At 46.2% G+C, this 27,890-nt stretch overlaps 2 protein-coding genes across 4 annotated transcripts; both read right to left on the minus strand.

Moving 5' to 3' along the window:
• Positions 1 to 1,534: 1,534 nt before the first annotated feature.
• On the minus strand, positions 1,535 to 11,277 carry LOC136362057 (acyl-CoA (8-3)-desaturase-like). Its single transcript, XM_066320323.1, has 12 exons — positions 10,707 to 11,277; positions 8,051 to 8,161; positions 7,431 to 7,628; positions 6,336 to 6,437; positions 6,052 to 6,180; positions 4,784 to 4,841; positions 4,337 to 4,413; positions 3,785 to 3,882; positions 3,394 to 3,490; positions 2,663 to 2,742; positions 2,428 to 2,553; positions 1,535 to 2,111 (listed from the first exon to the last, which is right to left on the minus strand). Exons 1-12 carry the CDS (start codon positions 10,923 to 10,925, stop codon positions 2,060 to 2,062), a joined length of 1,347 nt encoding a protein of 448 aa, XP_066176420.1. The 5' UTR covers positions 10,926 to 11,277; the 3' UTR covers positions 1,535 to 2,059.
• On the minus strand, positions 8,052 to 27,783 carry LOC136362059 (acyl-CoA (8-3)-desaturase-like). Of its 3 annotated transcripts, none has more exons than XR_010743727.1 (13): positions 27,362 to 27,783; positions 25,106 to 25,216; positions 24,639 to 24,836; positions 23,784 to 23,885; positions 23,524 to 23,652; positions 22,307 to 22,367; positions 22,120 to 22,196; positions 21,540 to 21,637; positions 20,954 to 21,050; positions 20,666 to 20,745; positions 20,159 to 20,284; positions 19,823 to 19,972; positions 8,052 to 8,161 (listed from the first exon to the last, which is right to left on the minus strand). XR_010743727.1 is itself a non-coding variant. In XM_066320325.1 (12 exons), exons 1-12 carry the CDS (start codon positions 27,557 to 27,559, stop codon positions 19,921 to 19,923), a joined length of 1,329 nt encoding a protein of 442 aa, XP_066176422.1. In that variant the 5' UTR covers positions 27,560 to 27,783; the 3' UTR covers positions 18,235 to 19,920. The 3 variants fall into 3 exon arrangements, 1 of the variants encoding a protein (XP_066176422.1); XR_010743726.1 differs by lacking the exon at positions 8,052 to 8,161 and adding an exon at positions 13,064 to 16,283 and having other exon boundaries at positions 19,787 to 19,972; XM_066320325.1 differs by lacking the exon at positions 8,052 to 8,161 and having other exon boundaries at positions 18,235 to 19,972.
• Positions 27,784 to 27,890: the final 107 nt, after the last annotated feature.

Genomic DNA, 27,890 nt, shown 5'->3' on the forward strand with positions numbered 1-27,890 from the left:
TCACTGGGACACAGGATCAGCAAAGCTTTCCAGTCTCACTGGTAAAAAAACAAGGAGGAACCCTTAATATTTATATTACCTTCACCAGGACAGCGATTTTAAAATGTTTTTGTGTAGTACCATGAAATCCCAGCATTCATCCTAATGATGTATTGTCCCTTCAATAATTATGTCATGTTTCTGCTTCTGCAAATAATTATGGATATCATCATTATAACCAGTCCTGCATTTGGGAACACTTAATTGATGCAGGGAACTGCAGTTAGCAGGGATTCCCAAACTACATTTTAAACACTTTTTACTAACTACTTTGTAAACAGGATCTTTTCAAAGACGTCTGTCGACCATTATTACAGACCAACCAGAACAGTGTTATTGGTATCTGTACCTACACACAAAAATATAAAGAAGAAGCAGAGATGTTCTGAGAAAAAAAAAAAAAAAAAGAAAAAAAAGTCCAAATTCCTTCTGCTTTGTTTGTTGGGCTTGATCTTGCTGCCCAGAAGAGGGGTTTTGGTGTCTGTAAATTGCAAGACAAGTGAGCTGCTTTTAAATCTCCCACATCTTCCTGCTGTAGTGATTTATCCACTGAAAGTTCTGGGTGTGAAGGCAGAGAGGAACCATGTGGCCTTTGCTTTTATGGGCAAATTGTCTCTTTATTTGCCACCACAGGCTCTTGCCACGAAATCCTTTTTGGTTTTGGGTCAGTGAGGTGGGTGCCACATGGGTTCTGCCAACCCCATAATGGAATGTATTTGCTCTAAGTGGTATTAGGAAATGTCATTGAATCATAATTGCTTTTCAAAATCAGCAAGATAAATCCAAGCTCCTTATAAAACAGCCTTTGACTTCAATCCAAAAATCATGATCAAGAACTTTATTCATAATTTTCTTGTAAAACCAATTGTGCTAAACCAACAAGATGTAAACTTTTAGATAAAATGTAATATATATATATATATATAAAGCAAGAGTATCCTAAATACCCTTGAAATCTGGACCTGAGCCTCAGTGCTTTGTCTTCTTGGCCTGGTTCAAAGCTGGTCTAGACCAGAAATGCAATCTGACAGCACAGCCAGCACTCAGTAAGACCCCAGACCTGTATTTATGCCTGTAGGTACCCCGTGCCACACAGACTGTGCTCACTCTGGCTGCTGCAGGTGCAAGCAGCCCCCAGCTGATCTGCCCACGCGCTCCAGGAGCAGAACCTGCTCCCTGAACAGAACAGAACCCTTCACAGTCACAGCAGGGTGACCAGAAGTGATGGGGACATGCCCCAGAGCCCACCTTGTTCTTTGCAAGAAGATTTATTTGATCTGTTCTAGAAGATCCCTTAAAAACTTCGCCTGGCCTAATGTCTCCTGCCTTCCTGCACTTTTCCCAAGTTTTTTCACTGATCCACTGAGCCAAGAACACAAAGGAGACCTTAAGAGTGAAAGAGGCTTGTGAGAAAGATGGAGAGTTTTGATCAGGACTTGTAGGGACAGGATGGGGACAACAGTTTTGAACTGACAGAGGGTGAGTGTAGATTGGATATTGGGAAGAAATTCTTTATTGTGAGGCACTGGAACAGGTTTGCCAGAGAAGCTGTGGATGTCCCATCCCTGGAACTGTTCAAAGCCAGGCTGGACAGTGCTTGGAGCAATCTGGTGAGGTGGAAGGTGTCCCAGCCCACAGCAGGGCATGGGAGCAAGATGATCTTTAAGGTCCCTTCCAACCCAAACCGTTGCAGCATTCCATGACTTGGAGAAGAATATCCTTTCTTCCATAAGCAAGGAGCTGGCATTTCCAATAAAGTTGAACGGATCAAGCTGATTCAAAAGCTACTTCTCCCCAAGTTTAAAAGCCCATCTCTGAATTTTGAGATTGAGAGCAGGTAAAAACAGAGGTCCATAGTTGGGAACAAGGTAAAAATGTATCTTGAGGCCACTTTCCCATTTCATTCTTACTGAAATTTGCCCAGCTCCAGAGGTCCTATGCCTGAGAACACACAAAGGGATGGTGTGTCCTGCCTCTTGGCAGCAGTTTTGTGGTGACTCTCTTGGAGAGTTACCAGTTTCTATCCATGCAGATATGCTTCCAGCCAGTGCTCCCCAGAATCCTTCAGGGAACTGCAGGAGCAGAAAGGAAAAAAATCACTTAGGAGGAGACAGAGTTCAACTTTCTGGGAGGCCAGCTGCAGTTAAAGAAATAAAAGGAAAGAAATGGATTTTAAATTGCATGGACGCCTCATAGCAAACTGTGACTGCTGGCAGTGAGCTGAGAGGATTTAAGGAAGAGAAAAACCAGCTCTGAAACTTTAAAACTTCAGAAAAGTCTAAATAAACTCTAGGCCTGATCTCTCCATGGACACCGAATTGAAATGACTGCCTGGGTGTTTCTTGCCTGCCACCACAGAGCAAAATCATCTTGTTAATCGACACTTACTGCAAAATATCTACAAAGGCTGTCAGCAAAGTCTTGCTCTTGTACTCAATGCCGTGCTTGTCACAGAGGCTTTTCACCAGGGGAGCCACTTTCCAGTAGTTGTGCCGAGGCATTGTGGGGAACAGGCTGCAGGATGGGACGAGGGAGAGTTATTGCAAGACTTGGCTTTCTCCCTGCTCCAAATATCCCCTTGCCCCAGGTTATTCCCACTTCTTTCCCCCAGGAGGATACTCACTGGTGCTCAATTTGGAAGTTCAGGTGCCCAGTGAACCAATCATTGAACACAGACTGGGTCACGTTGCAGGTGGCGTGGAGCTGGGAGGGGAAAAAAAACCAAAATCCCCAGATGATTTAGATGTTATTTTCCTGCAAGTCCAACAACTGAATCCCCAGCAAACACTGCCCATCCTTATCTAGCATAAAGATCAAGGCAAAGCCAGGGATTAGAGCCATCATTGCCTTGAGGAATCCCACACAGTCTACACTAGCCAGGCTGAGGTTTCTGTCCTTTAAACCCACTGTGTGGGATTATACTGCTGGAGGCAGGATAGATGTGAGCAAAGCTCTATTTACATATTCATTTTTATCAGGCAATTTTCTCAGATTATCTGGTGTGTGGTAAACCTGCAACCTGTAGGTTAAAATTAAAGGTATCCCACTTTGCTTCCCTTTAGTTGGCCTAAAAAGGAGATTTGCTGTTGTATCACCAGTACTTTTCTACAATAGGGAGGGGAAAGGGTTGTGAAAAATATGTCAAGGCATTTCAGTAAAAAACCAGGATTTTTAAAATCTAGATTTCCTGCTTTCCAACTAAAATTTTAAATGGTTTGAACCTCACAGAAATGTTTATTTAATGAATGGAAGGGGAAACCTCATTAACATTAAATCTAAGAGAATAACAACACTGTCTTTGTTCTATAATTTAGACCAGAAGACCCAATATTCCAGAAGAAAGCAGATTCTCACCTGAGTAGACACCCAGTCTTTGTTCTTGTCATAATCAATGTTCATTGGGATGTGATTCATCTGAGTCACCCAAATAAACCATGTACTCTCAAAGTATCTGGGCAGATAAACACAGAAACTCCTGTCATATCTCTAGTGCCATCCAAATTTAACACTAGAACACTTGGCTAAGTCACTGCTCAAGTGAAAAAAGCACCTTTGGAGTTTAAGAATCACTCAAGTTGTAGCTGCAGACATCCCCGAGCAGCCACTACCCCACTGAAGTTAAACTGTTTCTCCTGGACTATTTAATTCTGAGAAAATCTTGGGTTTAGTTTTCATTCCTTTCTTTTGAAGCTCAGTATTGGTTACAAATATTAATTATGAGGGCTCTGAGTGTGCTCTGAGGTACCTGGACAGCCAGTAGTAGACCATGAAGCTTTTAAATCCCATTAAAGGAATATACATGAGGCAAACTCGGATGTTGAAAGCCACGATCAACATCAGGTCCTGTAAAAAAAAACAAACAATCAAACAAAAAACCCCAAACAAATCAGGATGAAAATCAGCCTTTGTTGATGAAATGCCTCCACTCCATCATCTCCCTTTTACTTGAACTGCAGCTTAAAAAATGTTCTGATACCCAAATTTCTGGATTATCAGGAGTGAGCTCCATCCTGCATCAAGGTGGATGCGTCCCTGAAATATTCCCACTTAAACCATCAATAACTGCAGACAACGGCTCTGCCATCACACTCTGGGTCTGGGAATTTCCTGGTAACTTATTTATCTGCTAAAAGGCTAAAAAGCCTCTTCTAAACAATTTTCTCTCACTGCAGCAAGCCTAGAATCAGCTTTTCCTATCCTTTTTTCTCTCTTACCCCCCGTCTCATCTGAGCAATAGGAGGTGAAGGTGAATACAGTGACATTTTTGGAGTTTTCCAGACAGGGAAACAGTGCTTACCAACCACTTTTTCCTCTTGATTGCAAAGTAGAATATTGACAGCTGGAAGAAAGGTATGAGGGCAAGCGGGGCGAGCACTGAAGGACAGAACGGAAAGAGAGAGACATTTGTAATTTCACTGCATCATAAAAATGATTCCTCTTCCCAGTGGAAGAAGAATTGCTGTCTTCCACTCATATGAACTTCCATGCATCCACATCATCTCTTCCTCTTTTCTTCTCATCACTTCTCCATTTCTTCCCCCTCCCTTCCTTCCCTGTGTTTGATACACCCCTGTCTGCATCTCATAACCCAAACAGAGGCTTAAGGGGCAACGCCTCCTCACGGGAGGAATTCCTTCTTTAATGTGAAGAAACCTTCTTGGAGCTCTCACTTCAGTGGGAATATCTTTAAAAACCCTTATTTTGTGGGGGAGGAGATGCACTCATGGTTTTAGGGGATACTCACAGATGAAATACTTGTGCTGGTAATTGTAAGGCATGAACTTCTTTTTCTGCTTTCCAAGCTGAAAAATGAAAAGATATCGAAATATTTGCAAACAGCACAATTATGTTTATTTCTTCACCTTGTAATTTTTCAACAATTGCACAAAACGTTTCTTAATATCATCACAGACTTTTGTGAATATAATACTTTAAAAGACAAAATAATATGGAGCGAAAGCAAAATACTTCCAGAGCTCCTTCCAGAGCACTGGATCAACACTAAAGCAAAAAATACACTGGATAAACAAAACCTCTGAAATCCACTTTGCCTATCTGTAGTGTGCCTAACTATGGTCCTGCTAAAAAGGAGGAAGACGTGAAGAACTGATTTCCTACATTTTCACTCCATCAAACCCACTGGAGCACAGCCAGCCTGCTCTGGATGCTCATGCTCCTACATGAGAGATCTTTCCCAGAATCCCTGACAAAATCCTTCCCAAGTGGAGCCAATGGTTTTCTATTGATAAGCATTTTGTATCTCCCATTGCAGGAATCTTTCTGCGACAGCAGAGCTGGAATTTTCCATGTGCCTTGGAGAGTTTCTCCAGCAGGTAAGAGAGGGATGGCCATTTTTTAAGAGGCTGGTGTATCTCGCAACGAGGTCGTTTCATCACCCCATGAGTAAATGGAATTACAGGGAAAAGAAAAGGCAAACGAGCCCTTGCCTATCCTGATGCTATCAGAAGCCATAATGGAAGCAGGGAGGATCTATTCATAGTTTCTCTTTGTGTGAAAGCCATAAAATTCGGGGTTAGGAAATCATTCCCCGCGTTTGCGTTGGGTGCGCGGCAGCTCCGCCCGCCCTGAAGGATTTGGAGGCCAAACAGCTCCAGCAGCCAGGAGGATCCAGAGGGAACATCTGACTCACTAACACTCTAATGCAAGTGGACTGACTCACCCCTGGAGCTGCCTTCAAGGTGCTTGCCCTTACCTAAGCACTGACATTAAGCCTTTGCATCTCAGGAGTGGTGCCTCGACATTGCAATAACACGAGACTCTCGGATCTTGGAACACTTTGGGAATTACCATAAACAGAATAGAATAAATAGAATAGAATAAATAGAACAGAATAAATGGAATAGAATAAATAGAATAGAATAAATAGAATAGTCTGGGTTGGAAGAGACCTCAAACCCCACTTGGTTTCAAAGCACAGTCTGGGTTGCTATTATGATATATTAGGTACATATCACACTCCGGCTTTCTGTCATTAAATCTGCTTTTCCAGACCTCCACGGAGAGGGTCTTTCCCAGGCTGAAGAGCAGAGGGTGCATGTTGAGGTCGGGGTCCTTGCGGAAGCAGTTGGGCTTGGCATGGTGCTGGTTGTGCAGGTGGTTCCACCAGCTGGCAGGCAGCCCCTGCGTGGGGAAAAGGGCAACACTGGGGATTCAAACTGGAGCACTATCAAGGATCATATCTCTGTTTATCTCAGTTCCCTCACAAGCCTGGATTTAGGCACACTCCCATCCATTGCTTAGTCCTGATTAGCCCCAGAGAACATTCCCACCAGTACCTTCAGCACGTTTATCACCACGGTCTGCAGGAGATGATTCCATCTGGGCTTCCTGAAGACAGAGCAGTGGCCCAGATCGTGCTGGAACCAGCCCATCTGGATCTGGGAGACAAAAAGATCACTGAGGAAAGAGAACAGCTTCATTGCAATAATTTGCTTTGTGAGTCTCTGTAATGTCACAGTGTGAGTTTCATCCACCTGATGTGTGGAAGAGATGATCACAGGGCTGGGAACTTCCATCCAGGCCACTGTCCACTAGAGCTGCTCAATTCCAAATATTAGTTTCATCTGGAATATAGGGAAAGCAGCGAAGCATCACTGCAATTAACTTCACTGTCACAGCACGGAATTCTGTTGCTGCCACCACAAATAATTGATTTCCAAGTAACCAGCTAGGAAGTGGAATGGTTTCCAAGCCTGTGGCTTCACTGCATTCCATATTTCCATGAAAATACAAGACTGCTCGTCGAGGGATAACTGCCTTAGCAGATATTAGGCAAATAAAACAGATTAATTAAATAAATTAGCTCATTTGCACCTGCTCCAGGGGGATCTGAGCAAACTTAAGCATTCAGTGTTAATAAGAAAATCTTATTTTCCTCCCTTTGCCACACCCTTCAATTTCTCCCATCTAACTGCCACAAATCCCTACTGCCTCCTCCCCTACACCCACCCTGAAATGGATCCTTTGCTTAAATGGCTGAATTTACTAATCCAGCAGAAAACTATTCAGTGGGGACTCATAAAGGACCCAAAAAACACCAGAGCCATCTGATAGAAGAAACAGAGAGACAAAAGTGCAAGTGAGAATGAAATATTCCTTGTTTTGCTGGGGTAAGTGATTAGCTCAGCTCATCCCATCTTGTGAAAGAGCCAGTTCCACAAGAACCCCACCATCCCAAGGGAGCAGCCTGTCAGCAAAACGAGATCTGCTGCAGGCAACAGAAACGGTGACGTGGAACGTGCTTGTCATCTTCAGCCAGATAATGGGATCTAAGGAGAGGAGGTGTCTCAATGCCTGAGACATTCCATTAATCCTCTCCAGCCGGAAGAGCCGAGGGCACCTGCAGCATTGAGCCCCTGTCAGCAGTTTACCTGGGCAGTGGTGAATAACACCATGCCAGCCACGAAAGGCACCAGGGATATGCCAAAGTACCAGACCACGAGCCAGGATGCAGCCTCCAGCACCAGGAGGTGAAGGAAAATCAGGAAGAAGAAGAGGTAATTTGGCCTCAGAAGTCCCATCTTCTCAATGGTGCAGCGCAGCTCACGAAAATCCTCCAAGAGGGATTTCTGTGGGTAAAGAAAAGGGATTTCTGCGGGTAAAGTGAATATTAATGCACTATTTACTTTGAAAACCTCACAGAGCAGAGCCAGGAATCCCAAAAGAGCCACAGAAGTTGGAGGAGATGTTCTGTCAGTGGGGACTCAGTGCCAAAGCAAGGATGGAGTCAACAGACTTTGCTTTGATTGTGAGACATCCCGGTGAGGAGAACCAAGCAGGATTTGGGGCTCTGGCACTCATCCCTTGCTCCCGGGGGTGGATTTAGTGATGCTGGGACAGTTATGTTTCCATGCCTCCCATCACCACCTCCTGAGCACCCACAGCACCAGGCGTGATTCCTCAGAGGCGACTTCTGCCACCTCTCCTGTTTTCCTTCCCCTCCCATGCTGAGCCCCGAGCCATTCCCACCCCTGGAATCTAGGGCACTCACCTTTTTATTAGACTCAAAGCTGGGTTGATCTGGTGCCAGCTCCCCAATCACCAGAGATTTCAGGTACTTTTTCACCAGGGACTTGTCGTTGTGAAATGCCACAAAGGCATCCTGAGGAGCACAAAGGGAAGGAGTGAGAAAGGGCACATGACCCAACACCACAGCTGAGCCTCTCATCTGCCAGGTCTGGATTATAACACGAAATCCCGCTCCCCTTGTCCATTTTTGTCTCTCCTGTCAGTCTTTCCCATCGACTGGAGCTTGGACCAAGGAAGCTGGAGGTGTTTCAAGAGCCCAGATTTCATAAAAGCCCCTGGGCGAGGCTGGTAATAAACATGAAAGGGTTTGATGAAAAACCCTTTGCACAGGGAAACCTGTTCTCTCATCTGCTTGTTTCAGCACAGTCTGTCCCTAGAAGGCTCCAGCCAGCAGCCCTGCCCTATGGATGGGACCCAGGAGGAGGGAATGAGGTGTGTCTTTGCCATGCCTGGGATGAGGCTTTGAAATCCTGTCTGTAACACAAAGGCCAAAATAGATGCTGAAGCCTCAAATTCAGCAGGACAAAATGGGTGTCTCTTACTGTTCCCTCCAAATTCTCAGACTTGTTGATGTTTTGGGGAAGGGGGGACACTTAATGATACAAAAGTGCTTGTCCAAGAACCATTCCAAATCCTAGTTTCAAATCAAATATAAACAATGGAATAAAGGATAAATCAGATAAATCAAAACTCTTCTTTAGCTCATGTCTTCAGTGGATTTTCCAGAAGAAAGGAGTTTCTTCCAGAAAGAGCTCAAAATGCCCTTTTTGAACAGTCTTATTTTGCCAATTTTGGCTCTGAAAATCAGCAGGGATGAGCACAACCCAAATGTTCTGCACCTGTTTGGTCAGGATCAAATCCATGTAAGATGATAGAGGACTTCCTTGGAGCCTTTTGGCTGGAGACAGTCTCTCTCTGAGTACTTTAGTGTGGAAACAGTCAGACCAGGGTGACTTTTTGGACACTTGAGCTTTTCTACAGACATCTAGTGACCCTTTGTCACGGTGACAAATGAACAACACTTTCCAGACCCAGAGGACTGGGAAAATCTTTCCATCGTGATTTTGTGCCCCTCATCCCCCAGGTCTTTATACATTTTTATATTCTTCCATCTTGCCAGGGATTCAGATTTAATCCGTATTTATACTGCAGTTTGGAAACAGAAACCAGAATACTTTCAAGCAGAAACTCCTATCCATGAGATCAGTATCTCAGATTCTTATCACTGAAAGCCTCTCAGTCCTGCCTATTCTTTCTCCTCTCTGGCCTTAGGCCCTGATTAGCATCTTACTGACTTTAACTTCAGAGTTTAACTGCAAGAATTATCACCTACAACACACATAACTCACAATATTTGACATCAATTAAATATCCTACAATGGCTTTGCCTTGTATTTTCAAAATAATCCCTACAGAGGAAGTAAAATTCTCACTATGTATACACTATTATGAGCTCCAGAGTAGTCAAGAACTGTTGGGAAAAAAATCCTGGATTTAGGTAAAGTCCTGCACCAGTAATTTTTTGAGACACTTTCCAGTCCTGCTTTTCTATGTGGATTTCTTATTATATAGGAAAAAAAACAGGAGTTCAAAAGCAAAAAAGAATGATTAAGGTTAGCAAGGGCAAGACAGAAAGTGTCATTAGGATGCCACATAAATTCACATTGAACCCATGATTTTGTCTACTGGTTGTGGTCCTGTCTTCAAAGGGATATGGTACATCTAGAAGTCACCTTTAAGATCAAGTAAAATCAGATTGTAATTATTACAACAATAAAAGCAAGTAAGATCAAAGGTCATTTTTTAAAACACATTCACTGTGGTTAAAGCCCCTGGGTGTCTATAAATACAATGATGTAAACTGCAGGTCCTTGCAGGAGCTGGGAGGACATAGCTTGGGGATAGATCATTCCATGCATTCTGCATTCCTTGACTCCTGCTGTAAAAGTCCAGTGGCAGAAAGTGCAGGAGATGGCACCAGGATCTCTGGGCTGACCTATGCTCTGAAGGTCACTGAACTTGGGAGAAACCAAACAAGACTCAAACCTCTCCTTTTTCTTCCTCTGAGATCAGGTATTTTTCTGCCCCCGTTTGAAGCAGGGTGCAAGGGATGAAATGTGAAAACTGATCTGGTCCATTTTGGGCCGGGAGTAAAAAGTGCTACCCCATTCCGCACGCCGAAACATGAGGAATTAAGACAGGCTAAGCAACTTTCCTCAAGTCAGAAAGTCTTGTCGTGACAAGAATTAAATCTCCCACATCACAAGTTTAAGCCCACGTTTCCAATGCTCAGATTTCTGCCTGTTCAGAAATCCAGTGTCTCCTTTCAGCATAGTCTTGGAGATCTGCTTAGAATTTATTGTTCCTGCCATCAAGCACCAAATGATTTTAGATAAATCCTCTAGATCAAAGATTTTTGCAGGAATCCCTGGGAGATCTGCGCTCAGATACGTCTGTGGGACTTTTCCTCACGTCCTGCAGCCCACGGGCACCACGCTGCTTTCTCAGCGCGCTCTGTGAACAAGCACAGCGACGACCACCACCAGACAGGATTCCCCACCGCGTTCTCCTTCCCTGCCACTGGAACCACCTTCCTGCACTGCCTTCCCAGCTCTTACCGTGGCATCCTGCCCGGCGTAGTGGCTGATGACCCGGCTGCCCCCGGGATGTCTCTTGGAAAACTCGCTGACATCATAAACCTTCCTGTCAATCACCAGCCACTGCTCCCGGCCTTGCCCTCGGCCGTTGTGGGTCCTGATCTCTTCCCAAGTGAACAGCTGTGGAAAGGCTGGAATGGATGGCGTCCCCTTCTCGCTGGGGCCAGTCTGTGGAGCCATCCGTGCCGGAACTCTGCGGTGCCGGCTCCGTGTCCAGGCTGAGGGTGGCCCATCCTGGCCTGCCCGTTATACAGCCCCACGCCGAGCCACTCCCGGCGCTTCCAGGGGCTGGTTGGCTCTCTTCGCCCAAACACACCCTGCCCGAGCTCCCTCCTCTTCCAGACGCCTGGGCACACCCATGAAGAAAAGCCCTGCTCCTTCTTGTCCTTTCTGCCTTCGCGAGGTGTGATTGCTCCACTGAACACAAACAGGAATAAAGACAGGAATTTGGGAAGACCGCCTGCTGCCTCTACGTGGCCTCATCACCACCCAAAACCTCCAGGTCGTCCTTGGTCTTTGAAATTTTCTGTGTTGACCCTGGCATACTAAATTAATGTGTCTTTCTTAACAAAATAATTGATTAAAATACCACCAGGTCACAGTAAAGAAAGAACATATTAAGAAAGAATTCTTTATTTCCAGTTAATTTGGCTGCTATATTGATAATACTCTGCATACAGTTGGTCTGAGTTTCCTGTATGTTCTTGAGCCACGCAAGCACCTAATTGTTCAAGCAATTAATTCATGCGTTTATAACATTAAATATTTTGTAGTAATAGCAGTAGTAGTAATAATAGTAATAATAATAACAATAATAATAGCAGTAACTCTTAACACCAAGTTTGGCTGTAGATTCAGATTAACAATCGCTTAAATGCAATGTTGACATAATTTATTTAACCACTACTCCTGCAAAAAAGCAAGTGTAAGCATCTCTGATGTTGGGGAGGTCTGCTGTGCAATAAAGAGGTAAAGGGTTCTCAGTTGTAATAAAATGCAGTGACAAGGCAATGCGAAGTTTCCTGAGAACTGACATCGATTTTGCAGAAAAATGTAAGCAATATCAATGAAATATTGCCGTACTTGAGTTCTAGCAGTGTCTTAATCCTGGTGGGGTTTTCTTTAATCTGAAATTCCAAGCCTTGGGTGCTTTTGAGGAAGGTACAAGCAGCAGGCAGATGTGGTACAGTCTGGGGTGGTACAGATGGGGTATTTCCACCCCATTTACCCTCTGTAATGCAACACTGAGTTAAATCCTGAGTTTCCTCCCTCGCCCCAAACTTTCTATTCATGTTTCCGAATTTCTTAGGTCTATAACCCCAGATGTGGCCTGCAGTGATGCCTGGTCCCTGCCTGAAGCCTGACCAGCTGCAGGTCTCAGCTATCTCTCATGACAATGAGTTTCCCAGACAATTCGCACACTGGGATTCCAAGAAAACTGGTGGTTGTGTGAACTCCCAGTTCTGAGAAGGACTGAAAACACTCAGCTGAAATTGCAGACTTCAGCAGGCAGGACAGAAGGATAAAAAAAGATCAAGACAGATAAAAAAGCCAAACTACTTTCTTGACCAAGGCACCTCAGCAGAGCGAGGTGTTTTCCCTGTCTCCCAAGCACAGAGTGGGCAGCTCTCTGGCTGACATAGAACTCCAAATTATGCAATTCTAATTCTTCAAATCATGTAGCATCTTGCAAATTAATCAGTCAAGCCCCAAACTGACATTTAGAAGTGCCTAATGTGGTAATTGGTGAACCACCCAAAGTAAAAGAGAAATGTGACTGCTAGTATTCATCAGAAGACAGTGATAAAATAATGGGAGGAATAATTTCTACCCTGCTGTCACACTGTATTTTGTAACTCTTTATCTTGCTCTAAATAAAAGCTGAGAGTGTCCACGCTAATGATGTGCTCATGTTCTATGTATATGTGCAGAGTCTTACCTAAATCAATGTTTGGTGGTTGAGGTGGTGGCGATAAAATATGCAACAGTTTGCGCAATTTCCTGCAGATGTGGGGTTTTGTGCACATGTGAAAATACCAAGTTACTCCATAGCTGGCTGAAAGTACAAAAAAACCCTTCCCATGGCCCTATATTCAGAATTGTACATGCAGCAGCCTCTTGAAAAGGAGGAGATAAAAAACATGGGGTTTGGTTTTGGTCTACGAGGAGATGCAGAATAAAGAGTCAGGAACATAGTGGAGTGAACAAATATGGGATGTCTCTGTCAGTACCCACAGTCAGCAGCTGTGACTTTCACTGTTTACACTGTTTGGGAACTCTAAGATGATTGTCCTCTGTATTAACAACGTGTGTAAGTATTTATTGTCCGAATTTATTTAGCATCAGAGGGGCCATGTAAACACCCACTGATACTCTGTTAAATTAAAATCCCTTCTCAGTGTGAAAGCAGAAGCTGCCTCTATATTATCCAGGTCACCAAAGAGATTTCAGAGGTGCAAGGAAAAGCTCAGTGAAAGGCACAGTCCTGCTCACCCAGAGAAACGATTGAGAAACCTGTCAAAGTGAATTTCCACCACACTTGGTGTTCTGCAACACTGCCCACACACCTGCCAAAATGCGTGTCCTACGTTCCTGGGAGCTGGTACACGTGCACAGAGCTACTCCACAGCCTGCTCCCATGACTGAGAGGCTCCTTGCACAGGCATTTGGCAGAGTTTCCCACATTTCCAGTAGGACACCATCTGACTGCTCAGCTGGCCATTGCTGCCTCAGCCCTTTTATCCTCTGTCACGTAAATGTTTGCAGCTCACACTTAATCCACTGGAGATAAACGATCCAGAAATAAATCTGGTACTGAGATACCCCAGAGCATTTGGAAGTTCATGAGCTTAGAGGTTTTTACCAGCATAAATGATCCTGTGATCTTGTTTCTAAGAAAATCTTTTCCAGAGAGGATCTTTAGGTAATAGAGTAATATTGTCTTATATTTGACAAGGTTTTCATGGAGCCTTTCCAGTGGGAACACCTCCCGAGTGGGGCTCCTGGGCAAAACTGGGCAGAGAATCTTTACTTTACAAAGTGTAGAGTCTCACCAGAGTTGTTAGACCTAAGACAGACAGCTGTGGCTTAAACAGGTCTTCAGAATTAGGTGTCAGCAGTGAAGAAAGCTGAAAAAGTGTGACCTTGGATGAGCAGTTACAAGCAGACCTGCACTTCTCTCTGGAAGCAGAGCTGAGTCTCTGCCCTGTGCTGGCTGCTCTGGAGCCACAGGACAGCATCTTTGATCAAAGCAGAGATGATCTGAAATGTCTCTGCACCAGCACCTAATTTATGTAACACAACTTTCCTTTGGAGAATTTGTCCTCAAGAGACTCTGGAGTGGAGCTCACAGGATACTGAGCCCTTTGTGGAGGGTTCAGGAATGCTCTGCCCTAGAGTGGCTCCAAGGAAATTACCTGCCTCTATCCACAGCCAACACACACATTCCTGTGCACAGAGTCTTGTTTTTCTTCCTGGATTTCATGGACTCTCCTTCAAGACTCCCTCTTCTGTGATATGATGTGCCTCTTCCCAAACGCAGCCAGGAAACAGAAATAATTATTTTATCTCCGGCACAAAACTTAATATGGAAATATGGGAATCCATAATCCAGGAAAAAGTTGCATTCAGAAAGACCTTTGCAATCTTTTCAAGGACAAGAACTTGTGCAGTTGGCAACATTTTGTTTTGGAAAGGAAAAAAAGAATCCAGTAATTTACTGCTTTTGATAAAAACATTAAAAGGCACCACGTCAGTCGTGAGGAGAAAAGGACCAGGTTTTCCCTTTTTTAGTATGTTCTGGGCTAATGAAACACCACCCTGCATCTCAGATGGAGCTACTTATCAGGAACACCATGTCCCTTGAAATGGAAAGAGAAACCTAAAGCAAAACCAAGGGTTTAGTTTTTTTTATAGACAAGAGTGAAGTTTGCAATGGAGACCTTGCCTTGAGGGGTTTAATTTGCTCAGATATTTAATTTTTTGTTGTTGTTTCATCCTTTTGTCCAGATACCATCAGTGAATTAACACAGGGGTTTTTTTCTCTGTGAAAACAACCTTCACACCCTTTGCTAAACAGGAAAGAAAAACCACCTGCTTTCCGTCCCAGTTTTTGATCCCATTTTATGAGTAATAAAACTCCAAGATGTTAATTTGAATGAAGGCTAAAATTAGGCTCTGTAATAAGCCCTGTGAACCTTCTCATCTAAATCACCCCACATAACAATAAATTGCATTAAAACACGTATTATATAAATTCTTTTGCAATTCCTATGAAATAAACCCTTTGCACCCTTCAGCTTCATGAAAGCCAGAATCCCAGGGGCTCTTCTGTGCCTTTAAGATCTAAATTAAGCTGATCTAAAGTTATAAATTCTGTAATTCTCCTCTCCCAAGTGCTCTATATTGTTACAAAGAATAAGACACACCATGATCCAAGACAAAACTGTTAAATGCCTGTTTTGTTTTCTCATCGTTGCATATTTGGGTTGTTTTGTCCAGCATTTTTGTCACATTTTCTGTGCCCAGTGCAGCGCACTCACTGCTTACAAACTTCTGAATGCTCTAGCTGCCTGAAATTGGGCATCCACAGAAGAAAAATCCCACAAAAGGTGCCCGTGCTCCGAAGTTTGTTTTAATATGTGGTTTGTGCAACCTTAATTAGGAACAAAGTGGCCTAAGCCAGGATTAAAACACCCACGGTGGCTCCATGGTCTACACACAGAGCACTTTGCCCCATCTGGCCTTCCTGTGGGCCACCTTCCAACCTCTGCAATAAATGTGGCACAGCCAGGATCTGGCCATAATTCCTTCTCTGGCCTTCAGCATCTGCCTCTGTCCTTCCTCAGCCTTCCTATATTTTGAGGTATATTCTTAGGGCAACGTAAACATTTTGCCTCAGAGATGTCCCTCATCCTCAATTCTACATCCTACCCTCCCAGCAAGGGCACCAATCACAGTTTTCATATTTTGCTACTTGTTTTGCAAAACTTAATTTTTCTTTGACACTTTACCAATTACTAAATTGCTACAGGTAGCAACCCCTACTTTTAGTTCCATGACCTTTTCACTATTCCTCCTGTTCCAAATCTGCCTCACAGGTTGTCCCTCACCCCTCAAAAAAAAGCTCTCATGAGTTTGTTTCTCCTCTCTTTGCTAGGGATCTAAGTCCCATAATTTTATACTTACTCCTTTATTTTGGTAACTTTGGGATATTTGCTGAAGACAGAGACACCTTTGGCTTTCTAGTCTCACATGTTTCTGATCTTCCTCTTGGATGAGGGAAGAAGAGGGAACAAAACAATGAAAATGTCAAACCCTGAGCTCATTGCAGCACCTCCACTCACCTTTTATTTTACTTGGGCAACACCCAGCATTTCTTACCTCACCTTGTTTCTTTTTCCTAACCGACTGGGAGATGATCCTGGAAACGAATTCAGGCTCACTTGTTAGAACATTGGCATCCCTTCTTGCCAGAAGAAGTTATCATTCTATCTTGGTCTGCAGCTACGTGATGGGTTAGTGCTCATCTGAAAAGGTCTATTATGCAGGAGGTGACCTAATTAGGATAATACTGCCCACAGGCCTGCCCTGATCTCTTCCTGAGTCAAAGCAAACATCATACAAGAAATTATCATCTATAAAACTGAGTTATTCTGGATTTTTTATATTACCCTTAGAGGACAATCTAGCACTGCTCCTGCTAATTGGGCTAATTAACCTTGGTACTAAGGATTTGCACTGACATGTATCTTGAACTGGTATTGGTCCATACTTCAGCTGCTGAATATTTCTTTGTTACTGACAGATTGAAGTATTTGCTGCTTTAAAACTTCTCATTTTATGATGAAGTCACTGCCTCTTTTTTTATTTGGCTCAGAGAACACTGACAATTTTATTCTCTCACAAAAAAAATCACCAAACTGACAAGAGGCTAAATGATGAGCTGCAAAAATCAAAAAGTCAAGCTGGTTCTTGTGAGCAAAGCCAAGAGAGATTACTATGGACCAGTCAGACCTTTGGAAATTTTGCCTAAGGGGCACCATCATAACCACCATTTCATATAAGCTGTCATGGGTGTATCATTTCTTGATGCTGTTTCAAAACTACTCCTGGTGAAAATTCCTCCCCATTTTCTGAACATTTAATACCAGTCCCTGCAGGAGATGCAAATCTCAGAGAAATCTCTCTCAGTGTAATCCTATTCCTTTCCCACCCATAAGCAGTGTCGTCCCACCCATACTGCACTTGTCGTCTACACCTGACCTGTTAGGAAATCTCCTTATATTCCCCATAAAAGAATCTTGGGAAGCAGCAAATCCTCCCATTTATGAGGGCCTCAGCTGCATTCATCATCTCTCCTGTGCAGATCTACAGTCAGCTCGAGTTCCCCTACTCTTCTAAAGGTGGGGAGAATTCCATAAAGAACACCATTCCCCTCTTCAGGAATTCGGGATTATGCATGCAAACACATCCACAAGTTGGGCAAGGACTGCAAATCTGCACCATTAACAAGTCCAAGTGAGTGAGTGTTGGGAAGGGGAAAACGACAGCATTTTCCTCCTGCAGTTGCCCCATCACCCTTAACTGTATGAACATCACCCTGGCATTCTTTTAATTCCATTTGCTCCATTGCTGAAGATGTTCCTTCCTGATTTGGAAAAAGTCATTTATTCCAGGTTGGAGCCACTCCTTTGTCCAATGATATTCCACTTAACTGGATAATCTTCAAAGGCTTAGAACCTCTGACACCTCCAGGAACAATATCCTCTTCTCCCTGCCCAGGGCAGAGACACCTTCCACTATCCCAGGCTGCTCCAAGCCCAGTCCAACCCAGGCTTGGACGTATCCAGGGGCAGCCACAGCTTCTCTGGGCACCCTGTGCCAGGCCCTCACCATCCTCACAGGGAAGATTTTCTTCCCATTATCCCATCTAACCACCCTTCTTTCAGTTTCAAGCCATTCCCCCTTGTCCTGCCACTCCACAGCCTAGCCCAGCCAGGTCTCTCTCATGACCTGATCCTTCCCTTCTGATCCTCTGGGATGTCTGGTGGGGACAGGGGAGCTTCTGATGTCTGACTGCCACCCTGTGGCTATTCCACAACGTTCAGGTTCCGCTTTTAAGGCTAAAGGGTTTCCACTAGATGGCAAAGTTGGGGCCGGTGTTCTTCCAAGATCGTGTGTTTCAGTGTATTTCTTGAGCCTGGAAAACTCTTCTCAAGCCTGGAAAACTTCCAGAAAAGTCAGCACATTCATATCTGGTTATGCTGAGTCAGGTCCCTTTTCAGTCTTACCCTTGAGGATTGTGAATGTGCTCATCTGTGTTATTTTCCCTGGTTATCCAGGCATTTGGTTTATTGTGTCTTCTTTACTGTGGCAGAGAAAACACAGGAGACAGTTCTCTCTCTGTAGCTGTGGACAGGCATTTGTTCCACCTTTTACAGTGTGAAGACTCTTGCATAGATGTATTTTACTCTGATGACAGCAAAAATTGGTAAGATAAGGAATTTTATTAATAGACTTTCCTCCATCCACAGTTGTAATAAGAGGGAAAGAAATGGAGCAGTAAAAAACCAAGATAAAACAGTAACTAAGGCTCACTTTCTTTATGGTCTTAATCAACAGGTATTTAATGATTGTATTGTTATTCCCATTACAATTTTACCCTGTGCTTAACAACACTCTTGGCCTGAGAAGATGCATTTTTTGCATTCTCTCAACACCTCATCCTCCTTTTGGATGTTGATTGAGAAAAAATTCCTCAAAATCAACCCATCCCTCCTGGATTCTAATCCACCAGTCCCTGGAGGACCAGGGTGATGGAGCATCTTCCTTAGTGATGTGGCAGGTGCTACATCCTGGTTTGACATCTGTAACGTTGGGGTAGTAAAATAAAGGATCCCAGGAAAGGCAGTAGGATTATTCAGTAAATCCCACAGGACTGGGGTGTGTTTGGAAGGCACATCACCCAAGAGAGGGAGACCAGCAATGTTCTGGCTGAGGTGTGCCTGTGGATGTGCAGCTGAATGAAAAGTTAAACACTTTTAAACAGAAGTCTGACCCTCACCACCTTTCTAACTTCTTTAGATTTGTCTGCTGCTCAGGCAGGAATGCCTCACTCTCCATGGGCCAGGAGTCAGGAATCCTCTCCTTTTAACAAACCAACCAGAGGTTCAAAAAAGCCCAAAGCTTCAGGCAATCACGGAGTGATTATGATCACCCTTTACACAGAATCACTGTAGAACGGTTTGGGTTGGAATGGATCTTAAAACTCGGCTCATTCCATCTCCTGCCCTAGTTTATTGTATTCCACTAAATCAGGCTGCTCCAAGCCCTGTCCAACCCGACCTGGAACGCTTTTCCTTCCTTAGTCACTCTTGCAGGGATCCTGGGTATGGCTGGGACAGGTCTCCCCCTCTTCTGACTCTCGGTAATGGCTTCACAGCACTCCAAAGTCTGGCATGGTGGAAACCCCTTGCAGATGTTCCACAGAATGTCACCAGGCCAAATAATCCAGAGGCTTCCAAAGGAGAGTGGAAGGGCAGCATTCCCACAGAATATGCCACATGAAAAAACCTCCTCTTCCCCTACCTCAGTTAGGGCTCTAACTAGATCCTATTCCTAGAGACCTGCTGCCTGCACCTCCCCACCCACATACGTACAAATTGGTCTGGGAGCTCCCTATTACAAACAGGGATTTGAAAATATTGAACCTACCCCATATTCCCTAGAGCTTCCACATTTCCCCAATTCCCACATTCCTTGATTTCATGCTGTCCCAACTTTCTTACTACCCTCACAACGAGAGCCATCCCAAAAAGCCTATGTTAGATAAGAAGCTTCCCTCCTATATACTCAGCAAACAAAGGATCAGCAGATGGAAAGGAATCTGTTCCCAGTCCCAAAGCTGCACACAGCTCGGTGGGACACAACCTCCTCCATCCAGCTTTTCCCCAGAGAAAAGGAATGAAAGAAGCACAAGAAAAAATTAGGAGCACATCTTAAAAAAAAAAAAAAAAAAAAAAGAAAATCATATTAATTACATTCATCCATGGAATTAAGCAGCACCACCTCCCCACCTCTGGCTTAGCCAGCTCTCCTCAGTGCAGGATCTTCAGGGTGATCACCACAGGAGGCAGCAAGGTTGGGGAATTCCTCTGCAGGGATCCACTGCTGCTTATTTATGTAGATAAGCATCGAGCCAGAGCTCCCCTGAATCTTTCAAAGAGCTGCCAAGAGAGAAACAAAGGGATGAAACTCACGTTCCAGCCGAGAGCCTCATGGGGAGAATTCCCATCTACAGATGAAGCAAAGGAGATGATGAAATGATTTGGGTCAGAAAGGACCTTTGGAGGCTGCCCCTGCCCTTTTCACTGCCCAACCCTTGCCTTGGGAACACAGTGGGGGATACTCACTGCACGATGTCTGCGAAGGCTGTGAGCAGAGGCTTGCACTGGTACTCGATGCCGTGCTTGGCACACAGGGACTTCACCAGAGGGGCCACCTTCCAGTAGTTGTGCCGTGGCATTGTAGGGAAAAGGCTGTGGGAAAAGGAGGGGGAGATTCCATGGCATCCATCACCATCACATGGAACCCCAACCCCTCTGCTGTGCCTAATTCTGGAAGTGCCCCGAGCTCCCCTTGTGCCCCAGCCACGGGTGCCCTGCAATGGTCCCTCCCATGTCCCCTCAGGGTCTGTGCTAGGAATTCTCCCCCTGTGCCATGCAGCTTAGGTCTGAATGCTGCTGGTGCTCCAGAACTCTTCTTTCCGGAGTTCCTGTTCTGCCCCCACAAGAAAAGCACAAAATTAAACCACATTATCTTTTGTTCCTGTCTCAGCTGATAGAGGGACCTTGGAGGCTTTTTGGCCCTGGTGTAACTAGCCCTCCTTGGAACTACTCCCAACCCCTGTTTCCACTCACTGGTGCTCAATCTGGAAGTTCAGGTGGCCACTGAACCAGTCATTGAAAAAGGACTGATGAACGTTGCAGGTTGCCTGGAGCTGAGAGGGAAAAAAAAAAAAAAAGTCCTGTTAAAACAGTATTATATTAGTAATGCTCCTTCTCAAACCCAGATTTCTCACCCCTAGAAATTCTGGCTGGACACAACAGCTCCAGGAGTCATTTGCAGCCAACACACTGTGGCTAGGCTGAGACAGATGGACTTTACACACTCAGAACTGTCACTGATCTCCATAAATAGGGTCTCACCTGGGTAGAGAACCAGTCCACATTCTTATCATAATCAATGTGCATGGGGATGTGATTCATTTGTGTGATCCAGACAAACCAGTTGCTTTCTATAAACCTGTGCAAACACAAAAGACCATCACAGATCACATATCCATGACGTGAGAAGCCAGTACAAAACACTGGGCTGTTGCCTGACAAAGTGAACAACAGGAAACCCAAATATCTGTTCAGATCTGTTCAAAATTCTGTTCAGATAAGTCAGTACGAAACACTGGGCTGTTGCCTGACAAAATGAACACCAGGAAACCCAAATATCTGTTCAGATCTGTTCAAAATTCTGTTCAGATAAGTCAGTACAAAACACTGGGCTGTTGCCTGAGAAAATGAACAACGGGAAACCCAAATATCTGCTCAGATCAGACCTACATACACCTTCCACCTCCTGCAGCCTGACAGGAAACCACCCCTGGTCCACTGAAATGATCAGGAGAGAGAAGAACAAGAAGTGGTGAGAAAAATAACCAGGGGCCTGGAGAAAAGCTGAGACGAAGGACTGATACAAACCGGGCAGAGAAAAATGTTGAAATTGTAAGTTGGATGATACCTGACTAACAGGTGGAGCCCCAGGGTACCCTTCACCCCCAGGAAGGGCAAGTAGGTGAGGAAGAATCGGATGTAGAAGGACAACATCCAGGCCAGGTCCTGTAGTATAGGGGACAGGGAAGACTTCATTAAAATGAAGCATTTCTGGGTTCTGAATTTACCATCATTCCCTTTAAAACCTCCCATAACATCTTCCACTGATCAATTTTTCCTCCTCAGCCTCATACCAAAGCAACCTGACACCAGCCATTCCCTGTGCTCAGGAATTAGCCCGGTTCCATGAGCCCAGCAGAGGGCAAACACCAGACAGAACATGCTCTAAAGCACCACGTTTTCCCCTGGATCTAAAGAGGAACCAAGCAGTGAGAAAACCAAAACCCAGAACACCAGAGAACATCTTTTGTTACCCAGTGGATCTTTCACAGGGAAAGGCTGTGGAAGATCTCCATTTGGCAAACACCATTCCCAAATCTATACCCACATCCTTTGCTTCAGTCACACACAATCCCCAGTAAATGTGGAACTGGAATTCATCCCTAAGCTCAGGAGAAGCCCCCCTGGGCCCCGTGGAGCTGACTCACCACCCACTGCTTCCGCTGCACAGCGAAGTAGAAGATGTACCACTGGAAGTAAAGGGGCACCAGCGCTGGGGGACCAACTGGGGGGACAAACAGAGCCAAGAATTATCCCAACAGGATGGGATGGAACGGGAAAACAAGGGGCAGAGTGACTGCTGGCCATGGAGCTGCAGAGGGGGAGGTTACTCACTGATAAAGAAGTACTTGTGCTGGTGGTTATAAGGCATGAATTTCTTCTTCTGCACACCAAGCTGTTGAAACACACAAATTACTTGGGCAATGAAGACACGTGTGCAAACACTCCCTAACTTCCAGAAGATGTCCTATCCAACCGAGCCAGCATCCACCACCCCTTGGAACCATGGCCTGGATGAGTTTTCACCCTGCCCTGGGTGCAGAAGGGGCTGGGCAGTGCCTTGCACACACACAGTGACCTGCAGGAAGCTCTGCCCCTACACAGGGCACAAGCTGCCTAAAAATGCTGAATCAGAAACCCACACAAAGAGTTTGCTGACAAAGCAGAGCTTCAGAATTAAAAACACCCCCCAAGCTGTGGTACTGTTATGATACTCTTAGTGAAGATGGCAGCGTGTGGAATTCCCACCTCCTTGCAATTAGTCTGGAAAACAAAGAAATGAGCATCTAGGCATGAAAGTGTGTCCACAGGAATGAGGGTGAACAGATTACGTTCCCTCTGAGGCTGCTCATTTTTCAATGTTTGCTGTACAAACATAAGAGATCAAGCCACTGGCTTCCTTGAGGAATGCCATCATCCCCCTGTACATGTTCAAACAAATTCCCAATAGCCCATTACTTAATTTCAATGCAAATCAGAGCATTTAAAGTGACACTATGAATTTACATGGCTGCTTTTTTTTTTTTTAAAAGACAGCAAATGCTAAAGCCACTCAATTAACTGCAGAGCTGTACCAGAAACAGAGCTGGACTGCAGATGGGAACCACTGTGACACCCACTGCCAGGCTGAGACCACCAAAATAGCTTCTTTGATCAGGAACTGTAAAAGTTCCAGACAGCCCTGGCTTGTCGTCTGTTGCTTCCATCCCCAGATCACTACAATTAGTCACCCTGATCTTGGTAAAGGAGAACAACTTGTAATTCTGATCTTCATAAAACTGAAAGTCTCTCATCAAGGGAAATAGGAACCTGTAATCATGGCAAATAGTTCATTCTTATCCTTCAATGCTGCAAAAATAACTGTGAGTAAAGTTCAAAGAATATAAAGATCTCAGAATTCCTGGAATATTGCTGAGGAACATTAGGGACTAGTGGAAGGCAAAGCAGCACTGTATAAAATCAAACTAATTAGTGTCCAGTCTCCAAGCTCTCTGCAGCTCCCCAAATTTGAATCCTACTGCTGTCCCCTGTCAGCTTCCCCCAGGTCTCACCTCTACAGAGAGGTTTTTCCCCAGAGCAAAGAACAAGGGGTGCATGTTGACATCGGGATCCTTCCGGAAGCAGTTGGGTTTGGCGTGGTGCTGGAAGTGGAGGTGATTCCACCAGCTGGCCGGGGCTCCCTGTGGGAATGGATGAGAAAAAGGGGCCCTAAAGAAAGTGGATCTTCTGCCCTTAGCTCTCTCCTTACCCTGGGATTGGTTCTGGCTGCAGAGCAGGGCTCTGGCAGCCCCAACCCACAGCCAGTGCTCACCTTGAGATGGCCGATGACAAACTTGTGCACCCAGTGGTTCCACCTGGACTTGCTGAAGACTGACAGGTGTCCAAAATCATGCTGGAGCCAGCCAGCCTGGGCCTGGAATTAAAAAACACAACAGTGCTGCTGGGGAAGAAGAACTGCCAGGAGGGTCTGTGTCTGAAAAGGGCTTTCTTCTCCCACTCCCACGCTCCTCACAACGTATCCCTGGATAGCAAAACCACTTCCACTGCCAGGGCCCAATCCCAACTCTCCTTTTTCACTACACACCAGTGCGCTCCAGACTCTGCCTAATGACTTTTAGTCCTGGACAGTTGTTTCCATGAGGAAGGGAAAAAAAGTCATGGGAAAAAAACCAGCCACAGAGCTGAGAACCAGCATTTATTCCCTCACAAAACTGCTCTGAAATCGGCAACAAAGTCTCCTTTAAGGAGCAGCTTGCTGCTGCCTCCTCCAAGTACTTGTAATTCCAAGGGGATCATCTGGCCACGGGAGGAATAGCTGGGGCTTTGAGAGCTGCTCTGCCCTCTCCTCTAACTCCCTGCAAGTTCCCATGGGAACACAGTGGCTTGGCCCCTGCACACTGCCTCGGAGTCCTGGCACCGTGGAGCTCAGGGCTTTCATCGTGTGGGGAAGGCTGCAATAAGGAAGCCTTTGATGGAATATGGAGAGGAAAAAGCAAGGCAAAGCCTGCTCTACCACAGCAGCGTGTGTAGTTTTGCCCTTGCGGTGGAATCCAGAGAGAAGCAGGATTTGGAGAAGCCCATGATGATAAGGTTTGTCCCCTGCTTATGGCAACCTGCACTAAGTCCCAAATTCGGCTCTTCGGGGCTATTTTGTGCAGTTGCTCACCTGGACAGTGCCCAGAAGCATCGCAGAGAAAAGAAAAGGCACCAAGGATGCTCCAAAATACCAGATGATGAGCCAGGCTGCAACATCTAGCACCAAGATGTGGCAGAGATAGAGGATGAAAAAGATGTGGTTGGGCTGGAGAAGTCCCATCTTCTCCACGGTTGCACGGAGCTCACGGAAATCTTCCACCAGCTTTTTCTGTGGGGAGACCCAAAAGCATCCACTGGTCAGAAAACACCTCAGGAACACGAACAGGAGCACAGCTTTCCCTCTCAGGGATGAAAAAGGGGAAAGCTGAGGGTCCCCTGGATCTTTGCTAAAACTACAAATAATGATCTGAAATGAGGCTTCAGCCAACAGTGATTCCAGGAGATCCTATGATCTTACGTACAGGAAGTTCTGCCTGCCAGTGAGAGAAGGTAAACAGTACCATTTCAACCCCAAAACCAAGTTTTTATGGCACTCACATTCTTGCTGGGCTCAAAGCTGGGCTGATCTGGTGCCAGTTCTCCAATCAGGAGGGGGTTCATGTACTTCCTCACCAGTGCTTTGTCAAGGTGAAAAGCAATGAAAGGATCCTGAAACACAGACAGAGGAACAGGATGAAGAAAAAACCATCATTCAGGTGGCAACAAAAGAAATCTATTCCATGATATGTTCCATTAACATTCCATTCGAAAGATTCCTGTTGGGGAAACTGGTTACTTTTCCTATTTAAATGTAGTGTCGATTTCCATGGCAACCAGGTGAAAAAACCCACTAGTGGCTGTTATCACTACAGATTCTGTCCCTATATTTAAATTACAAACCCTGTAGGCACACATGGCGCTCTGGCATCTAATTCCTGATCTCCCATTTACCTCCTTTTTGACATTTCTGTCCTGATGCCAAAATATTAGCATATTTTTACCATCTCCCTCAACATAAGGATGTGGATTTTTTTTTTTTAATTTTCTGGAACAACCTTTGCTTGCTGGGCATCACTTTGTAAGATTCCTGCACCGTGCATTGTTTATCACTGTAATTACTAGGCCATCATTGTGTGTTTTAAAATAAAATGTGCTTTTAAAAGATAGTCAGGACAGAGGTTAAATAAACTGGCTGGTGTTGCCAGCTCTGGGTCAGCTGTAATATCCTCCCTGCTCAGGGTCACTGAATAAAGAAGGGGAACAGAGAGGGGAACCAACATTCGTATTTTCTCATTGGGAAATGGGGAGGAGTATACATATGGGCAGAGCAGAGGAGGATGGTACCACACGTTTAGACCAATCCTTTCCATGGAGGCTGTAAAACCTGGAGAGCAATCCCAGCTGGGCATTAGGGGATGGCTGACTGCACCTTCTAGAAATCAGAACAGCGAACCAGAGGAGTTCTTCCTTTACTTCGCATTTTCTCCTGGTTTTGTGGAGTCTCGCTCTTTTGATCCCCAGGGACAAAACCACCGGAAAACAAAACTTGGCAGGGGTTTCTGAGCGGTCAGCAGTTCAACTGCACCCAGCAGTTGCACTGATATCATCACCCAAAGAATGCAGCTGGCGGCAGTCCCACCATCCAGACCTGCTCACTCCCCGGGCTGACCCTTTTCTGGGCACAGAAACACAGAATGTTGGGGTGGGAAAGGCCCTGCAAAGCTCAGCTCATCCCCCCTGCCACAGACACCTTCCAGGTTGCTCCAAGTCCACCCAACCAGGCCTGGAACACTTCCAGGGATGAGGCTCCACCACTGCTCTGTGCCAGGGCTTTGAAAATGCACATGTGCCCCCTGCCCTCAGGAAATGCTGCAGATTCACTTATTATTTTTGGTTCTAAATGACATTCGTACAATGAGATCTTCACGTGGAGATCGCAAGTTCCATCCTGACTGAAATATAGTGCATCAACACCATCCTCGGGGGAGATTCCCTCCCCATATCCACCCTTGGGTCCCAACACACGCATCCTGAGAAATTCCTGGAAAAGGCACAGGCAGACAAAGGAAGGAAACCCCACTGGCAAAGGCACCGCACACCCAACTCCAGCAGCAATTCCTGCGCTCCGCAACAGCCGCCGGCATTCACACACAATGATTCATTTCTTTTTCGTGACTGAAATACGACTTTCGGGGCTCTGCTCCAGTGCCATCCCTTGTGCTGGGGAAGCTGGAGGAGGGCGAAGGCAGCTGTGCCGCACACAACATCTCCGGACCGCGGGTGCCACACGGGTGCCGGCATCCCAGACTCTTATGTGTGCCAAAAAATTACCGAGGGGATTCGTTTGGTTGTTCGGTCGGTTGTTTTCCCCGGCTGCGGTTTTTCGCCATTCCTCCAGCAGCGCTTCCTTGTAACGGCAATCCCAAACAATCCCAAACAATCCCAAACAATCCCCGGCGATCCCGGCGGAGCGTGCGCCTGCCCCGCGTGTTCCCCCGCACGGCTCCCCGCGAACGGGGATCCACAGCCCGGGATCCACAGCCGGGATCCACAGCCGGGAATCCACAGCCCGGGATCCACAGCCCAGGATCCACAGCCGGGATCCACAGCCGGGATCCACAGCCGGGAATCCACAGCCGGGATCCACAGCCCGGGATCCACAGCCCGGGATCCACACCTGAGGACCCCCACCCGAGGATCCACAGCCCAGGATCCCCACCCGAGGATCACACCCGAGGATCCAGACCCCAGTACCCACAGCCGGCTCCCTGTCCCGCTCCCATCCCCAGGGCTCCCCGGCCATCCCCGGCTCACCGTGGCGTCCTGCCCGGCGTAGTGGCTGATGACCCGGGAGCCCCCCGGGTGTCTCCGGCAGAAGTGGCTGATGTCGTACACCTTCCTGTCGATCACCAGCCAGCGCTCCTGCGGCGCCGGCCCGCGCCCGTTCCGCTGCCCGATCTCCTCCCAGGTGAAGCGCCGCAGCCCGCCGCGGCCGGACCCGGAGCCCTCCATGGCTGAGGCCGGCTGGCCCGGCTGGGCTCGGCTCGGCTCGGCTCGGCTCGGCTCGGCTCGGCTCGGCTCGGCTAGGCTCGGCTCGGCTGGGCTCGGCTCCGCTCGGCTCCGCTCGGCTCGGCTGGGCTCGGCTCGGCTCGGCTCGGCTCGGCTCGGCTGGGCTCGGCTGGGCTCGGCTCGGCTGGGCTCGGCCCGGCTCGGCTCGGCTCGGCTCGGCTCGGCCCGGCTCGGCTCGGCCCGGCTCAGCTCGGCTCCGCTCCGCCCCCGGGCCCGCCCGCCCGCCGAGCCCCGCCCCGGGGCCGCTGAGGGGCGGCGGGACGCGGCGGGCTGG

This window comes from Sylvia atricapilla, chromosome 6 (genome assembly GCF_009819655.1).
Source record: "Sylvia atricapilla isolate bSylAtr1 chromosome 6, bSylAtr1.pri, whole genome shotgun sequence".
Lineage (NCBI taxonomy): Eukaryota > Metazoa > Chordata > Aves > Passeriformes > Sylviidae > Sylvia > Sylvia atricapilla.

Bases quoted from the DNA above. Each gene is read 5' to 3' on its own strand.
- LOC136362057 (XM_066320323.1), bottom strand. From the start codon at position 10,925: ATGGCTCCACAGACTGGCCCCAGCGAGAAGGGGACGCCATCCATTCCA. The intron at 8,162-10,706 runs GTAAGAGCTGGG...TGTGCTCCTCAG, and splicing joins ACGCCGGGCAGGATGCCACG to GATGCCTTTGTGGCATTTCA. The intron at 3,491-3,784 runs GTACCTCAGAGC...TTATCTGCCCAG, and splicing joins GTCTACTACTGGCTGTCCAG to ATACTTTGAGAGTACATGGT.
- LOC136362059 (XM_066320325.1), bottom strand. From the start codon at position 27,559: ATGGAGGGCTCCGGGTCCGGCCGCGGCGGGCTGCGGCGCTTCACCTGG. The intron at 24,837-25,105 runs GTGAGTGCCATA...GTCTCCCCACAG, and splicing joins GCTTTGAGCCCAGCAAGAAT to AAAAAGCTGGTGGAAGATTT. The intron at 20,285-20,665 runs GTGAGTGGAAAC...CTTTTCCCACAG, and splicing joins AACTTCCAGATTGAGCACCA to CCTTTTCCCTACAATGCCAC.